Raw genomic sequence first — 17492 nt, forward strand, 5'->3', positions numbered from 1 at the left:
CTTGTGGCCTCTCATTTAGCTGCATCGTGCCTTCTCCTCTCAGCTCAAATCAAACTGCAGATCAGTGTCTACCAGTTTGCGTCACTTACATGTTAAACCAGGCAGAACTGTTTATCGGTTTGCGTCTGTCAGCCGACTTGAACGCCTCTTATTGTCCCCAGGCTCTGCAGGAAAAGCTGGAGAGTCTGCGGAGACAGCTGCACAGTGCCGAGAAGAAGCTGCTCAACAAGGAGCTGGAGACAGAAGAGAGGGTAATGAACTTGTTTGTCCTCTTCCCTCAATCTCTTCTTTCCCATTGTTTTCTGCTGCACAATTTGCAGCTTCCTGTCATCATTGCATCACTTTTTTTTCCAACTTCACCTTCAGCCTTTTGCATCACAACCATTATGTTCTTCTTGATCATGCCTTCGTAAAATCCTGTCCCACAACACCTACTTTTGCTGCTTTATCACTTCATGTTGCAATCTCCTCCTTTCTGATTTACTATTCTGACTCAGTCCTCCTCCAGGGGGTTGCAAAATAAACACAAAATGTTCTTGGCCTCCTTTCCTCCTCTGCCCCCTTCCACCTACCGTCTCTCCTTCTCCTGTTCAGAGTCAGTGATATGCTCCCTTGCACATTTCCCAAATTCCTTGAGATCTGGCCTCCAGAGTCAGCGCCTAGGGCCACCGCTGCCTGTGTTCAAAAGGGAAGCTCTGGTGCGCACACACACGCGCACACACCCCGTGGCTGTGGAGAATGCCCTGTAATCAGACTATGTTTTGACCTTGACACACACAGAGAAGAAAGAACTAATGACTGTGCTCACGCAGGAGGTTGGTCTTTGTACCGCGGTATGTACACCAAAGGCATTCGTTCTCCTGTGTTCCGTCTGATCCGCCCACTGACCCTTGCACACACTTCACACACTCGTCACACGTCTCCCTGTCGGGGCGTCATAAATCGAGTCGATGGGGGTCACCGGTTTTCAGGAGCCACTTGTCACTGATCCACACCTTGCTGCGCTGCAGGGGATTCTGCTTGCTCTTTATTGCAAGGTGGTCTTAGTTTAATTAAATTATTGCATACAGTGCCTCGCAAAGCGATTAGTACCTTCTTTTAAACTTTTTAAAACAGTGTAATCTAGTATAATTTCATACAATTTTATGTGACACACAAAGTAGTGCGTTATGAATAAGAAATTCACATTATTTTTAACATATTTCACATGCAATGGGCTTAAGATGTTCTTTAACTCATCCTTTTTTGTTGATCTGATTTTTTTTTATTATTATTTTTGGAGAGAAATTAAACAAAATCAGCCATATTGGACCAGGCCTGAGATGATGAAGTATAATTAAGTTCTGTAAGTTCTTTTCAGCCTATCACAAATCCAGATTGCAGTCTAAAGAGTTGTTTTTAAATTTTTTTAAAGGAACAGTAATATGTGTTTTCCAGCCATATAGAAGGGTTTTATAGCACAATCATGGACTTTCAATTGTAATAAAAATGCTGCATATGTCACTTAAAAGGAATTTGACTTTTGCTTTTTCCAATACTCTGTCTTCAGGAAGTCAACACAACATCAATAAATCAATCAGGTTTATTGTTCTTGCACATTTCAGCAACCTTGTTTCTCTATTAACTTTTTAATACATTTTTATCAACATTGCACTGAGAAGTAGCTCATATAATGAGCTCAGCAGATATGCAGTTAAACCAGGTGTTTGCTAATTGCTACTGGCTAGTCTGAAGGAACTGAGTGAGGGAGTTGTGGGTGATGTCTGCTCTGTAAGGTGGAAACTCTGATACTGCAGCTCCAAGGAGGAGCTGCGCCTCAAAGGCGGGGCTTTGTCCATCCAGGCATTTAACAGAGCTGAATGGTTGCCATGGGAAATTAAAGGTTTTCTCAAACATGCCTGAAATAATCAAGGTAACACTCCAGGTATGTTTTTGATGAGGGAATAACATTATAACATCAATATAAAAAACGTTGACTCAAAAAAGTCGACTTTACATAATACTGCCCCTTTAACAAATTGAGTCGGGTAAAAATACAGGAGATGGGAATTTCTTGTTTTTCTTTCATTTTGGTGCTAACACCTGTATGTTAAAAGCATGTTGTAGCAGAGGATGAGTAAACAACACGATGAATATGACAAAGCCTTTTGGTTCCCATTTTAGGTTCTCAACAGCTCATGATTCACAGACTTGAACACGTTGAACAGATTTTCTCCCCCTGACATTCTGCTAAGAGATAAATGGAGAAAAGGCTTTGAGCAAGCACGTCTGAATCACATTGCTTGGTGTGTGTTTGGTGCTAATCTCTCTTACTGTATATGTTTCTCAGTTGGTAGTTGTGCCCTCTGCGGTTCATGCACATTAATAGTTGAGGCCACACCGATTCGCCTTTTCCTCCTCACTCACATGTTGCTCTTGTTTATCTGCCAAGATGTTTCTTGTATCTTTTGTAATCCGATCTCTCACATGCTGAAGCAGCTTTCCTGCCCAGACTTCACACAGATGTTGCTGGCCGCGCACTCACAGGGGCCCTCGCCTCCAAAACGGCATCTCATCAGCTCAATGTGTGGTTCTGCTCTCCTTCAAGATGGTGGCCTGTAGAGAGCAGCTCTTCTTATGAATGACAGGCTAGACACAGCAACCTGTAAAAGTTTAGCACTGGTCTCCACCACATTTGCTTACTTTGATTAAACCCCTGAACTGTCACCCTTAAAGTATTTACATGTAAGTCAATGGGTTCATGAGGTCATCATGACAATTAGGTGGTTGAAAATGTAAAGTCATGTAGTTTTTAGTAAATATACAAATAATTGACTATCACATCACTTGCCATCAGTCAGTTTCTAGCTACAGTCTGGAAAGGTCTGGATTTGGATATTTTCTTCTCTGTTCTGTTGTCTTAGTGTTGTCTTCTTCCTTCCCTCACATGTCTCAAAGCTTCACAATCTATTTCCTTTGTTCCTTCTTTTTCTTTTTCTCCTTTTCTTGCTTGTGTCCTGTCCTCTTTCTTTCCTTTATTGTATCCTAACCTCCTTCAATCTGTCCTTTGTTCCTTCATTTCTTGTGTCCTTTTTTATGCCCTTTCTTTTTTTCTTACCTTTATTTCCTTCCTTGTGTCCTTTCTTTCTTTTGTCCTACCTTAATATTTCCTTGTTTCCTTATTTCTCCCCTTGTTCCTCCTTGTCCACTTTCCATATTTAAGCCTGCTGCCTGTATGAATACCAGACATAATTCGAAAGTGGAATTTTGTATTTAATACTTTAAGATGAATGTAAACCACTGGGAACTCTGGGAAGTTGAGTCTGGAAAAGTCAGGAATTTTTGCCTTCATAATGAGTAGGATCCCTGTCTTACTGTAGCTTCAATAAACTCCACAGAGATTTCTGGTTCATTCAAAGCAGTTTCCCCCCCTTCATCTCGTAACAAAGCGTTTTTGATTCCAAATCGCTCTTTCATGAACTCACTGACTTCCAACTCTGGATGTGGAGGTGCAAACTTTGCGAACATTGGCATTTTTGATGTATCCTCTTGTTCCTGACAAGGGTTTTGTCACCTGGGAACAATAGATGATATAAAAAAAAATGTCTCCCCCCCCTCTACACCTTACACACACACACACTATTTGTTTCATGCACACACACCAGCTTCATTAGCATTCATCAAGCCTCTTCAGCGATGTGACAAACTTCATTTGAACGTTGAAAGTGTTTAGGGCTTGTTCCTTTCTGCTGGCAGCTGTCAGAAGCCATGCCATGTGACGGCGCTAAACATGAGAGAAAGTCAAAACCACAATCTGAGGACTATATATAGATGAAATGTTGTCATTTTAAGATGACTGGGAGGGGGAAATGACTGCCGCTCCTCGCAGTATTCAAATCGGCACCTCATCAGGAACAAACAGCACCCCATTTTTAAAAAGGGATCTGAACAGATCAAACCTGATGTGTCTTTAGAAATTCAAAGTCGTCTTTCATTACAAGCTGAAATAGTGGCACACTTTTTTTTTTGTTGTTTGCAGTGTCTCCCTCTCTTGTCCTTTTCTCCTTTCTTTCCTTTCTGCTCACATCTGGAGTCTGTCAGTGACCAAGTCCTAGTGACGGGTTTGATCAGCAGCGTTGTTCAAAGACATCTCACTTTTTCTCCAATTGGTGAGAAGCCTTTTCCCCCCTCAGATGTCATCGCGTGTCTCTTTCTGCCTGTCGGGAAAACAAACATGCCTTTGCTGTAAAAAAAAAAAAAAAAAAGAAGAAGTTGAAAGGGAGAGGGGGGAAAAAAACTGTGCGTTTTCATGAAAGAAGAGGAAAGATGCAGAGGGAGGACCCTTGGAACAGAATCCAAAGCTGGAGGAACAATGTCTTTAAGAAAACAAGTCTGTCGTCTTTTGGGGAGTCGGATGCTTCTGTTTTGCATTTCTAACTCCACCGAGAGAAACGGCAAAGTCTCTGTGTGTGTTAGCTACAGTCAGGTTTAAACAACAGAGATATTGTTATGATAAAGACTGCTGCTTCCATCCACACACTCTGAGATAGATGGACTTTGTCAATAACCAAACACTGAGCGCATGTGAGAGGTCTTGGCAAAACTTTAATGTGTTTTATTGAGATTTTATGTGATTGACTAACAGAAAGAAGTAAAAGGATGCTCAATTTTCCTTGTTTTATTTCTATTTATTTATTTTTAATCTTAATGTGGTGTGCATTTATACTCAACTCTGTTCACTTTGATTCCCCTAAATAAAAACTAAAAACATTTAATTTCAATAGAGCTGTCTGCCTCAGGTTTTTAGCAGTAATAAACAACAAACAGCATCATGAATATTGATCAATTTGTCAAATTGTAACCTGCCTAGTATGACACAACTACACACCTACGAAGACCTGGGCACTCACCTAAGCTGACTGTGAACAAGGACTTTAATCAGAGAAGTAGCCAACAGAACCATAGTAACTCTGAAGGAGGCAAAAGTGACAAGAAAAAAAACAAGCCATGTAGGGGTAGCATAGAGGAAGACCTAAATTCCTCGTTTCACCTATGTAGAAAACTCTAGATTTGGCAGAAACCTAACACTGTACTTTGTAGTGAAACATGGAAGTGTAACCATCATGCTGTAGGGATATTTCTTCTGCAGGAACAGGCAAGCTAGTCAGAGCTGATGGAAAAATGAAGGCAACAAAAACAGGAAGAAAAGCTGTTGGAGGTTCAGCTTCTGGCAGGACAACAGCCCTAAATATACAGCCTGAGCTTTAATGGAATGGTTTAGACCAAAGCATATTGATGTTGGAGTTACTTTTTTTTTTTTTTTATAAAACTATGCATCCTTTAGAAATCCTTTATGTGCTAATAAAACACATTAAACACAGTTGTCGTAAAGTGAGAAAAGGAGAGAAAACAAGGTGTCTGAATATATTTGCAAGGTAATACAAGGTTACCAGTTTCCCCTGCAGCTCTGTTGAAGTTTTTCAGAATATGCTCCTGTAGGCTCTCCCCTTCCAATGTATGTATGGGACAGACGATGGAGACAGCGTTGCCACAAGAGAGCTTATAATTTAGCTCGAGCGGACCTCTCATTGCCGCGGCGGCGGCACCATACACGAATCAAGAATGCAAAACTAAGGAGCTTGGCTTTTGAAGAATCTGAGACTTGTATTCCGAGCGGTTGGTAAGGGATGTGTTTATTCAACCATTGTTTATTGCTTCGGTCTGAAGCAGCGAAGTGTGTTTTGTCTTGGCCTCCCGTTCTGTTATGACTACAGAAGCTGCTATAGATAGAGATAGACGTCTTCAGGACATTGAAATTAAAGCTTCTACAACCTGTTCTGTTTTTGTGGGTTTTTTTGCAACCTGTTTAAAAAGGTCACTTCTTAAACTGTCCTCAACCCTGTTCTCACACAACAGGGGGAAAATAACATATTTTTCTAAACTGATGGATTCCTAACCCACTGTAATTGCTCCAACACTTTCAAATGAATAGGTTTGGAAGGAGGCTGGAGAAATTGGCAAAGTTGTGCCAGACTAATCTGCTGCACACTGTGCCGAGACAAAGTGAGCTGCCTCATGTAGGGATCATTTATGCTGAGGGTTGCTTTGAAGTGCTTCCCCAATCCTTTTCATTGTGCCCAGGAAGATTAATTAGCCAAAGCCAGAACAATCAGTTAAATCCACAACAGGAAGATTATTTTAGGGGAGCAGATCTTTTTTTCTTCTTCTTCCTCTTCGTCTTTAAACCCTCCCCCATCACTTCGTTCACGCTCTCTTCACTTGAAAGAGCAGATTGGACTTTGGCTGGACTCTGGCTCTGCCACACACAGACTCTCCCCCTGGTTACACCTTGAAATATGCGGATGAAAACTGTTGCGTCCCCACTCCCGTTAACGCTTTGAGCTCTGCTAAAGCGCTCATCGAGCTCTGAATTAATTGATTCAGCGGCTCTTCTGAACACCATAAACTCTTTTTACAGTACCGTAAAAGGCTCAGTTTGTGCTCGCATGTCTGCAGCGCGTATACGAGCGCTTCCATTCATGTGTGTTTGCGGGTAAAAAGTGGGGGTTGCACTAACCAAACCCTTTTCAACTTCTATAATCAGACTCTGGTTTAGCAGAGTGTAATTTAGCCCCAGACAGACTTCCTCCCGTCCTCCCCAGTGGAGATAGCTCACTGGCTATTGAGCTGCTGCTGCTGCTGCTGCTGCTGCTGCTGCTGTGTTTAATGCGATCCATCCTCTTCCAAACCCCCGTCAGTGCTTTGTGTCGGATACAGCTGTAGTGGCCAACAACCAGTAGGGGGGTGTCGTGCAGAGCCAAGTCATGCCAACGCCGCCCCTGGACCCCCTGTGGAGATGTGAAGGAGCTGTGAAAAGCAAGGGAACTCTGAGGCATGAATAAAGAGGGGATACCCTCACACAGTGTGCGTGTGTGTGTGTCAGTCAGCTGCTACTTGGCTTACTGTGCCTCAGAGTCAAAGACATGCAGAAACACTTACTCAGCAGGTACATTCTCAGATTAATGATGTACAGATGTATCTCCGTAAAGTAGAATATCGTCAAAATGTTTTGTGCTTCAGGGATTCGGTTCAAAAACGGAGACTTTTATAGATATGACACGCAATGATAAATGTATAATCTGTTTATTTCTGCAAATTTTAAGGATTATGTTTTGCAGCAAAGACAAACGTAATCGTTTTTGAAAAATGTTTATATTCCTTAAGACTGATTCATTTGTTTTTGTTTTAAAAGCAGAAATGCTATGACATGCCAGTATTATGTTCCGCACAATCACAAAGAAGATTGCTGACCTAATAGTTGTCCTGCAAACGGTCCACAAAAATGTTTTTCCTGCAGAACACAAAGTAGGCTTTTACCAGCATACTAATGGAAGGTTAAGTGGAAGGAAACACTGAAATTCAAAACAGAGAATTAAGAGGATTACAAAGCAAATCCATTCAAACCCCCCAATCAAGAATTGTGTGTACACTGACCAGCATACTGACATATCTTTCAGTAGGCTGACATGTTGAATTGAAAAATCATTATTATTTATTTTTATATATTATTAAGATGTCTCCATGAGCTGTAAACTATAATCATAGAATTTTACCAAAATGAATGCTTAAAATATATCAGTCAATGTGTGATAAATCTATAAAATCTGAGCTTCACTTTAGGAACTGAATTGCTGAAATGACTGAACTTTTAAGGGATATTCTAAGTTACTGAGATGCCCTTGTTCGGCTGCATCTGTCGATCACCCTGTGATCGTGTTGGTCTTGGATTTGAAGGCGTTTGATCTAACAGGATCTGTCTTCCCAGGTGACAATGGTGCATCAAGAGTATGAGGAGAAGATCAAAGGTCTGATGCCTGCGGATCTCAGGAAGGAGCTGGAGGACACCATCACCTCCCTGAAAGCTCAGGTGAGAATTTTTGGTAAAAATAAATAGAAGTTAAAATACAGGAATGATTTTTTTTATTATTATTATTTTAATGGGTATTCTGTTTTTTTAATGTCTGCTTTCACACATTGCATCACTTTCTCTAGCAACAGCACTTTGGTGGAGATCAGTTGCTTTAAGTTTAAAAGTTTTTATTCATTTATTCTACTTTTTTTTTATTTTAGAAGTTTAGCCCCTCAATATCTTGAGGCCTTTGTTTCTCTAGTTTTTATTCCCTAAATATTTTCACTGGGTGACAGGTCCATGTTTTTTTTATTTCTGCTTGATTACAGAATCATTATATGTGCACAGCGTGCCCTAATTTATATCTTGTTGTTTTTCCCATACTTTTAAAGCTGTTCTTTAATGGTGTTTAAAAGAAAACTTTACCTATCAGTACATCCTGTTATTTGTGTTAGCAGTATGTTCTTTCTTTGCTGGAAACTGGATTTGTCTGCAGAATAGGTCTAATAAATTCATACATTATAAATTTATGAAACGTAAAGTACTGTGCTGAAGTTTTAAGATCTGCAACTTTTATGTTCTTGTTTGCCAGTGCACTACAGTTTCTTGTAGTTATTTAAGATAGTCTTGATCTCCAGGCTTTCTGGAAGCGTTTTTGGTTATTTTCCCTCATCATATTGTTTGGTTAGTGTGGGCTTTAATAAATCAAGATTGTAGATATGTGAGGATTAAGGAATATGTGTCTGGCCCCTAAAAGTTCACTTATAACAGTTGAGCAGAATCATTTTAAGAAAAAAGGGGGGAAAAATCCAGCACGAACCTGGCAGGAAATATCTCTAATCAAATATTTGGCCACTTGTGTGGACTCTCCCCTCCTCTTGATGACAACGGCTTATGTTACTTCTATAACAATATGAGTTAGATTAAACTAAAGAAGTGAGAACAAAATTAGTTTTGTTAAATGTTTTCTAGTCGCTAAAGATTCAGTTTAATGTCGTCCTTCTGTCATGTTTGTTGCACACCATGTCCTCCTCTCTCCTCTGTCCTGTCAACTACTGTTCAATAAAGTCAAATATGAGGCATGCCATGCCTAAAAAAACTGTCTAAAATTTGTCTTACAGACAAAAATCTATAAAAAAATAAAGTCAGATTAACTCAAGCTCACCATCTCTTGTCTCCCTGCTGTTTATTACATCACCAGTCAGTGGGTAGTAAAGTAGGTAAATGTGTCGTATAAAGCCGCAATTGTCTGCTGAATACTTTAACACAAGCTCCAGCTCAGTTCTTAAACACTGCTGGTGTTTTAATGTCATCAGGTAGAGTTATGAAATCCCGCTATAAACTCTGCGTAACTGCAGCACCGCTTGTACAGATCAGAGATCAGCTAGAAAGGACGGTGAAGTGTTCATTCACACTACATTTTAAAAATAAAAAGTGGTAAAAAGCGTTTACAAAATTCACAGTGATGCTGACATAAACAATTTAACTTTTGTTTTCAAACCGCATCATAATCATCTAAGCATAGAGAATCAAACATTTACTCGATGATGTGTTTAGAGTGTGACGTAAGTTTTTCTGTAGGTTGACTGAAAAAATATGGATTTGAACCACAATTAATTAAAATGTAGGTGTAATATAAATGTATCTGATGATAGTTTCATTTATTTCATGTTATTGTGATCATTAATCAAAACAATTCAACAAAACATTAGACCAGCATGAGGAATTAAGTTATGGCAATGGTTATTGGTCCAAAATGGAGGAATGTTGGGACCAAATAGTTAACACTTTGTATGTAATGGAGAGATAAACTGGTAATAAAACCACCTGAATATTTTTTTTTTTTATCAAATAGAGGAATTTGGAGATAACCCAAGTATTTGCACAGAGCTATAAATGAAGTGAAATCTCGCCCTTTTCTATAGTTATGTTTTTTTTAGAGCACTGAGCTAGTTTAACCTGCGGACCCCTTCTCGGTGTTTACACTGTAAATAATTTTGTTAATAAGAGCTTTCAGGGTAAAAAGGGCTCATGTTCAACCCTCCCTTGTTTAAATACATCTCCCTGGATCTCATTTCAGCACACAGACCACAGCACTGTGATCAGAAATGTTTATAAAATGTAATCCGTGACCAGAGCGGCCTCTCGTCTCATTGACAGCGTTTCGGGTTCTTACACATTAACATGGATTGTTTTTGAATAGAGGGAGAAAAAAAAAAACAGGTACGGAGAGTTTTTTTTTTTTTTTGTGCCTCATGAGGATTGAAACCACATTTTGGTAGAGTTTTGCATATATTTTAAATGAAACGCTAGAATTGGAGCTGAGGTCTCCCCCACAGAAAGGAATGCACCCTCGGCTCCAGTACGCTAGTCCCAGAACAATACGGATTCTTCTGGAGCTGTGATTATTCTGCCAGGCGCTGGATGCCAAGTAAATGTAGATGGGGGTTTATTTTCACTCCAGCCAAAAGCAGCACTTCATAAATAAACTTACAATTTGTAGCCAAACAAAAGAGCTGCACTGCCTCCACTCACAGCGTCCAAACTCTGGCCCATAATGTGCCCTGTTGTCCCAGTGTGCCTTAACCCTGCTGCCCTGATCTCCTGACCCCTCGGCCCCGGCTGTCTTGACCCTTGGACTTAACAAGCAGCCTTTTCTTTCACTCTCCTCTGTTGCGCTACCCAACACCAGCCAAAAGCACAACCTAGCTCACACCAACTGGTCTCCTGCTTCCTCCTTTCTGTTTACACCCACAGTTATTTCCAGCACCATTTCGCTGCACCATGTTTTACATCGTGTGTGTGTGTGTGTGTGTGTGTGTGTGTGTGTGTGTGTGTGTGTGTGTGTGTGTGCTGTAGGTCGGCTTCCTCCAGAAGACGGCCTCTTTGCTGCAGGAAGACCTGGATGCCTGCCGCAACAGGAGGTATAGAGTGTTTGTTTACAGCTTTGTGTATAGATTTGTAAAGTATCTTAGATTATTCTGTGTTTCACTCCATCGAGTAGTCCTATAAGAAGGACTTTGTTTCCTGATGATGCATCTAAGAGGTAAGAAGGTCTAATATGAGGATACACACCATCTTGCCAAAGTCGCCTCGCTAGCTGGATCTTGCTGAACACACGCTGTACTTCACCACAGCATCATAAGAGGAGATGATACCAGCATGTTCATAGAAGAAGAAAACAGAAAAAAATTCCATTGTATTAACACTAGCCAAAAAAATGCAGCTGATATCCTAAAGGTTTCGTTAATTATAACTTTTCCAAATAGGGAACACAAGCATTGTTTTTGGCAGCACCTTTTACACCTGAGTACTTTTCTTTTATGGCGGCACACAGGTCACACGGATTTTAACAAATGAAATCATCCCCACAGCATGATGCTGCTTCGCTCATAATGAGAGAGATATCCACTGTTGGTTTTGTGCCACTCATTGTGATTGGCATTGAAAACTTCCATTTTGGTCTCATCTGACCCAAACAGTCTTTGGCCATTTGTAAAACACCAGGCTTCATTTCCCTCCCCACTTCATAATTATGTGCTCCTCTGTCGCAAAAAAAAATAAAACAAATCAATCGCACTGAAGTTTGTGGTTGTAACGGGATAAAAGGCAAAAACATTTCAAGTTGTTCAAATCCTTTTGCAAGTCATTGTGTACTTTTGGTTCGTTTGGGTGTGTGCTGTCAAAGTAAGAAGAAGAAAACGTGTTACTTTGCTCATTCTGAGGCATTTGTTTCCATTTTGATCTTCTTCAGCAGTAATGCTTCTTTTATATTTTATAAATTCATCATCATCATTCATCATCTTCTTCAGCAGTAATGCTTCTTTTATATTCTCTTTTTTTCACAGGTAACAGCATGAAGCTCAGACACTCCAGGACATGAAGGACGATGCCGGCCAACAGAAGTGAGCATTGTAGTTCCCTCTCATCCTTCACTCCACCGGACCGGTCATTCTGAAGTTTGTTTACCTCATTTTAGTTTAACATTGATTAAATGTAGCATTTTGATGTCCTCATCCAGCTAAAGTGTTCATTTCTGTGTCTTTTTATCAGTTGCCTGACTTTCTCATGAAAATGTTCATATTTTTATAAATTCATCATTTGTAATAAAAGACTTTGTCTCTCCTTGTTTTGTTTTATTTTGACTGTCTTTTCCCCATCCCTTGGTGGTTTTTTTCATCGTCTTTAATCAGTCCCTCCATCCGAGTAAGTTTTGCTGTTCTCATTGACCACAGTGTGTACTTTAACCAAGATTAGGCTAGAGCAAGAGTCCTTGAATTCCCATCGCCCCCCTCCGTCATTATTTGACACCGTGTCTCTGGCCAAACCCTGGTTTGGAGAGCGGAGAGCAGCCAGGGGTTTGTGGTCGGTTCGGATAACGTGCGCTGTAAGTAGATTGTTTGGACCTCAGGTTAAGGCTGCAGCCACAGGCCTTGATGTTTCTGTTTCAGCCAACGCTTTGTGTTTTATCCGCCATCCCACTCAGAGATTCACACGTTAAATCTCTCAGCCTCCTCCAGAAGCGCCAGGAATTTATAGGATTTTAATAACAGGCGCATATGATGGAGCATTATAATAATCTCCTATCAGGTTGTGGATAATGTCGACAAGGAATGCAGGGGCTTGAATACTGATCATTTTCGAAGCATCCCAATATTTATTTTCCCTCCCTTGAATAAAATTTAAAGATGTTATTACATCCCTGGATCAGTTTTGATTTCAGAGGCCTCCACACTTATTTGCATTGGAATTGCTTTCTTTTCACGCCCACACTTTACGTGTTCCCATTGTCCGTGACCTGCTCTGCCGTCTCCAAAGCAAACATGTTTCCCCTCTCCGTATTTATTTGATGTGCTGATTTCTGCTGCCCATGCAGAGAGAAGAAGAATAGAAAAAAAGCACAGAAAGAGAGATGAAGAGAGAGAGAGAGAAGTCTGTCAGACCAACATCTGAGAAGCTGGAGTTTAGTCATTCAGGGCAAAGGCTTTGTAGACTCTGTTGTTTCTGCAGAAGGTGCAGAGGAGTCATTACTATTGCAGCGTTACATCCAAGCTGCATGCTCATTTATATACATCTGATGGCATGCATGCAATGTTTTCTTATATGTACCGCCTTTTGTCCGTGCTGTGCTGCGAGTAAAAGCTTCAATCACACCTGGTTGTTTTAACAAGTTGCAAAACCAGAGAGGTTCTGCTGTGGACTTTGTCTGAAAAAGGGAGGAATGGGATGCATCATTAACTCTTCTTCCCTTTGTCCAGATTTTGATCAGAGACACAAAAATATGGGGGCTGTCCTTTTGCACATGTACAGTGTCTTGCAGGATTATTAATTCCACTTGAACTTTTTCTCATTTTGCTGTGCTGCAGCCACAGTCATCAGTGTTTGTCTCTAATCGCTTTGCACTGAAGCTACTAGCGTGGTTTCCTGCCAGATTGCCAACTCATTGTAAATTCCATCAACTCTGTCCAGTTTCCTTATCTCTGCTAAATAAAAGCATGCCCACAGCATAATGCTGCCCATACCGTGTTCAATTATATCTCCAGTGGTAGCCCTCCTCCCCCCACCAGAGATGTGCATCATGACCAAAATAGCTTAATTTTGGGTTCAATTGACATGAACACATTCTTTCACCTGTGCTGCTCTGTGTCACTTTATAAGTCTAAAATGTTTGTAGCTTTAACATGACAAAATGTAGAAAGGTTTTTCTTTCTTTTTTTTTTTTTACTAAACCATGCAGTGTGTCCCAAAGATGATTGTAAGGAGGCAGATAGAGTTTGATCATCATGGTTTTTTTTAAGTTAAAATTTACAAAATAAATCAGAATTGACCCACAAGGCCCTGGTTCTTGATAGAACGTTGCCTTTGATGCCGAAAAATAAATATGATCTTCAGTATCAACGGCAGCAGATTTGTCCTCTGGGCTCTATGCACCAGAACGTTTGGAAAAGGTTATTCCTTAATGGTAGTAACACCATAAGGTCAAGAGAGTTAAATCAGAAATATTATAAGGGTTCAAATGTCAAAGAGCACTGAGTTTAAGTAAAGATGTGGTCTGAGAAATCAAATATTTGAAAAGACTTCCCATTTTTAATCAAAACTAGCGTGGCTCAGTAGTAAAGAGCGCCTTGTGCTAACTTTGCCTGTCTACTGCGCCATCAGCAGACGAGACGAACACTTTGTTACAAACTTTCAGATCCATGAAAGGTTTACAGCTGCTGGTACCGGAGATCTAAAACTGTTTTCTTTGGCTTATTAGGCAGACTCCTGCTTTGCTCATTGACACCCAAACAGGATTCAGTCATAACCTCTCCTTTAATCTGTGACATAGTTTCACTCTAATTGATTGTCTACCGCCAAAATTACCAACATAATTGTGCTTGTGTAAATACAAGCCTTGAATGTCATTTCCACGGAGCCGCCACGGCCCCATTAAGGATCAAAGCCTTCGCTTCCTCTCCGTTATCTCCACATCAGACAGCGGACTGTTGTCCAAAGGCCGTCAGCGAGGTCCAAAGGTCTACACTCATCTACTGTTCTCTCACTTTTCATGGTGCTAAAATTTAACAGCGCCTGGCGAAACTTTTTCACATGGTGTTACATTACAGCTACAACCGTAATGTACTGTATTGGTATTTTATGTGATGGATCAAAAAACAAAAGGTACATGTGGTACATCTCTGCCGGCTGCCACATCTGGGAGACAGAAATTTTGCCCAATCTTCTTTCAAGCTCAGCTAGATTAGATGGATGGCATCTATGAAGATTCAAGTAGATCTGTATCTGCAGAGTACTCAAACACTGGACTCAAGAAAGAGTAGCACTACTATAACATGTCCAAGAGACCGTTCAAGAAATAAGAAGTGAAAAGTTTTTGGTAAAAAAATGATACGCAAGTACTGACTAACTCATCTTAAGATCTGATTTATTATTTGAAAATGATGTGATCTGATATACAAAAATATAGATTTATGTGAATTTAAAGACCAAAATAATGTAATATGTAAGTAACAAACACAGACTGAAGAAACATTCTTCCAAATAATTTTCGTCTGGGGTTGCCATGTATTTAGTTTAAAAAGTTCTTAGTGAGATCTTTGATGCTTGGAACAATGTTTTATGTTCTAAACTTTCTTTAAATTTCTCCATAGTTTTGTCCCTGACCTATCTATTGAGTTCCTTAGATTTCATGATGCTTCTTGTTCTCTGGTATTCTCTGGAACAGCTGGATTTATGTTGAGAATAAATTACACGCAGATTAACTCCTTTAAATACATGTGGGCACTGGTTACCATGGATTTTATTTGGGGGTTTCAGAACACAGGGAGCGGAATACAAATCCACATCGCATTTTTCTTGTTCTTAGCTCACTAAGGTTTGTGGTTTTAGCACAACAAAAGTTTAATGGATAATTCTGCAAAGCTCTAGAGGTTAGTTTCAAGTTGTGATGCTGGATCATTTTTTAATTCAGAAAATTTAAAGTCATGCATGAATTTGAGTCGTAAGTGTGTTTGGATGATAGATGAAGAAGTTTTTCCGAAACATTTAAACCAGAGTTTCATTGATTGTCTTTATCGTAGAGATTATTTGAGGAAATACATGAATATGTAGAGCATGGAGAGTTTCTTTTTTTTTTTTTTTTTTTTTTAGAGCAATCTCTGCTGCTTCTCCGTTCCTCTTGTAAGGTTTAAACATGTGACATGTGGATATGTGCACCTCAGTCCCGTGACAGGCTCCTGGGATTGACTGTACATCAGCAGATGATTGACAAAGTCATCGTTTGCTCGAGCTTGCGTGCCGCTGGATCTTTTTATAGAGCTTTTGTTCTGAGTCAGACCCCAGGAAGCCCGTGCTTGGCTGCAGCAACACTGCTTGCATATTTAAAACCTGTTTATTGCCAACACTTCACACACAGCACCCGCTACACATTCCTGTGTTTGTGTCGTCTTCCTTCACGCTTTCTCCGTTTCTGTGTTGTCTCTCTCTTTGTTGACATGGTATTTATGAGACGTTCTTTTCCCCTCTCTCTCTTTTCCCAGTCCTGTCACTCAAACACAACAGGGGCTATGAAACAGCAATGGCTTTGAGTGATCTGAGGACAAGTGGGTTAGAGGCTATACAGACTCTGTGAAGAAGGCGCAGCAGGTTGTGTTTTTGTGATTGTGGCAGAAATCCGCCATCAGATGATGTGGGCTGAGCAGAGGGACAGAGGCGTTCAAGACAGTGTGGGAGGTTTGTCTGCATCTCTGACCCTCTGTCTATGTCTTTTTTATTTATCTTACTCAGTGTCTGCTTTTAATGTGGCTGTGGATACGCAGACCACAGGGACATCCATCCATCCTAATGAAAGCTGAAAATGCTTCTGTCTGTCTGTTCTTAGCCAGACCTTTAAAGCTGATGCAGTTAACCTCGGCCTCTCTGAAACCTCAGTTTGATCAGACACCTTCAGCGCCACCTCACCGAGCCGCGCTGAGCCACCAAATGTGTCCATTGCCGATGCTGTGGACTCCCACATAGTCTTGCTGTTTTGCATTTAGATTGAAGAGAAGTTTGCTTTCAGTTTAAAATGCAAATACAGCATAAGTTATGTAAACAAGTGAAAAATCTCTGCTGATTTTCGACATGAGGTCAGTGACACGATGAAGATATTTAGGGAAAGTGTTTGCACAAGATCTCGCAAAAGTATGGTCAAATTCTTTTTTATCATATTGCAATTACTTGTATTGGTATCTTATGTTATAGACTAACATATAACATGGAAAAATATGTACATCAGTGCTGTCCAAAGTTTTTGTAGTGGATGCCGAAACAATCAGATCCTTCACGATTGGTTTGGTCTATTTTGTTTTTCCCTGCCTGTCTACTTTGATCCTGGATGCAGTATTGCTCATTTAATAAAGTTATATAACAGGGGATTTTATCTTGTAGGCAACAAAAAGTTACATAATTTTTTTTAATGTTTTTTTCAATTTTCTTTTTACCTACGCAGCAATAACATACAAGATGAGGGAGAAATAGCTTGTTTTCTTTTACCAAAGACAAAAAAGAAATCCTACAACTGCTAATATCTCACACCACTCCATTTTGTGAAGAAGGATCTTGCGCTCATTTGTTCTTCAGAGGTATACGTGTTGGTCCCCAATTGAACCGAGTCTACCGGACTATCGGCTGTGCTATTGGGCCAAATTTGGTCCATTTTTCAATTGAGGGTTTTGCAAAATTCTTTCAAGGGTCACAAATGGTTCCCTAGAGCCACAATCTGGGCACTCCTAAGATAAATACTTCTTTTGCTTCCGATCCTTCCATGATGTGTTGCAGTGCTACGTTTCCCCTCCAACACATAGCATCCAGCCCAAAACGATTTGTTCTCAATGGACCTGAAAACACTCTTCTGCATGTTTCCTGTGTCTCCTTCCTCAAAGGTATCGTCTTTATCTTCTCTATGTGTAACTTTACATGGGACTTCTTCTGTCTTTCTTCTTTAAAGGCCAGACTTGTTAAGTGCATGGGGCAACAGGAAGTATCAAAAAAGATACAAATCTGGCCTCTGATGTGTGGGCAAGCGAGTTAATCACCTTTCCTAGTTGGAACGAGGGGGTTAGGAAGA

The 17492-nt window shown here is 40.3% G+C and overlaps 1 protein-coding gene across 3 annotated transcripts in view; it reads left to right on the forward strand.

The window, feature by feature from the left end:
• cep112 (centrosomal protein 112) overlaps nucleotides 1–17492 on the forward strand; it is a 122648-nt gene that overhangs the window by 102234 nt on the left and 2922 nt on the right. For 2 of the 3 annotated variants that reach the window (XM_032586908.1, XM_032586909.1), the window contains 4 exons: nucleotides 162–251; nucleotides 7805–7906; nucleotides 10748–10812; nucleotides 11737–12013. In XM_032586908.1, coding sequence (XP_032442799.1) covers nucleotides 162–251; nucleotides 7805–7906; nucleotides 10748–10812; nucleotides 11737–11740 — 261 coding nt within the window. In that variant the 3' untranslated portion in view covers nucleotides 11741–12013. Of the gene's footprint in view, nucleotides 1–161; nucleotides 252–7804; nucleotides 7907–10747; nucleotides 10813–11736; nucleotides 12014–17492 lie in introns of those variants that run through there. The other variant, XR_004342347.1, reaches the window with a different exon arrangement.

Source organism: Xiphophorus hellerii, chromosome 16 (assembly GCF_003331165.1).
Source record: "Xiphophorus hellerii strain 12219 chromosome 16, Xiphophorus_hellerii-4.1, whole genome shotgun sequence".
Classification (NCBI taxonomy): Eukaryota; Metazoa; Chordata; class Actinopteri; order Cyprinodontiformes; family Poeciliidae; genus Xiphophorus; species Xiphophorus hellerii.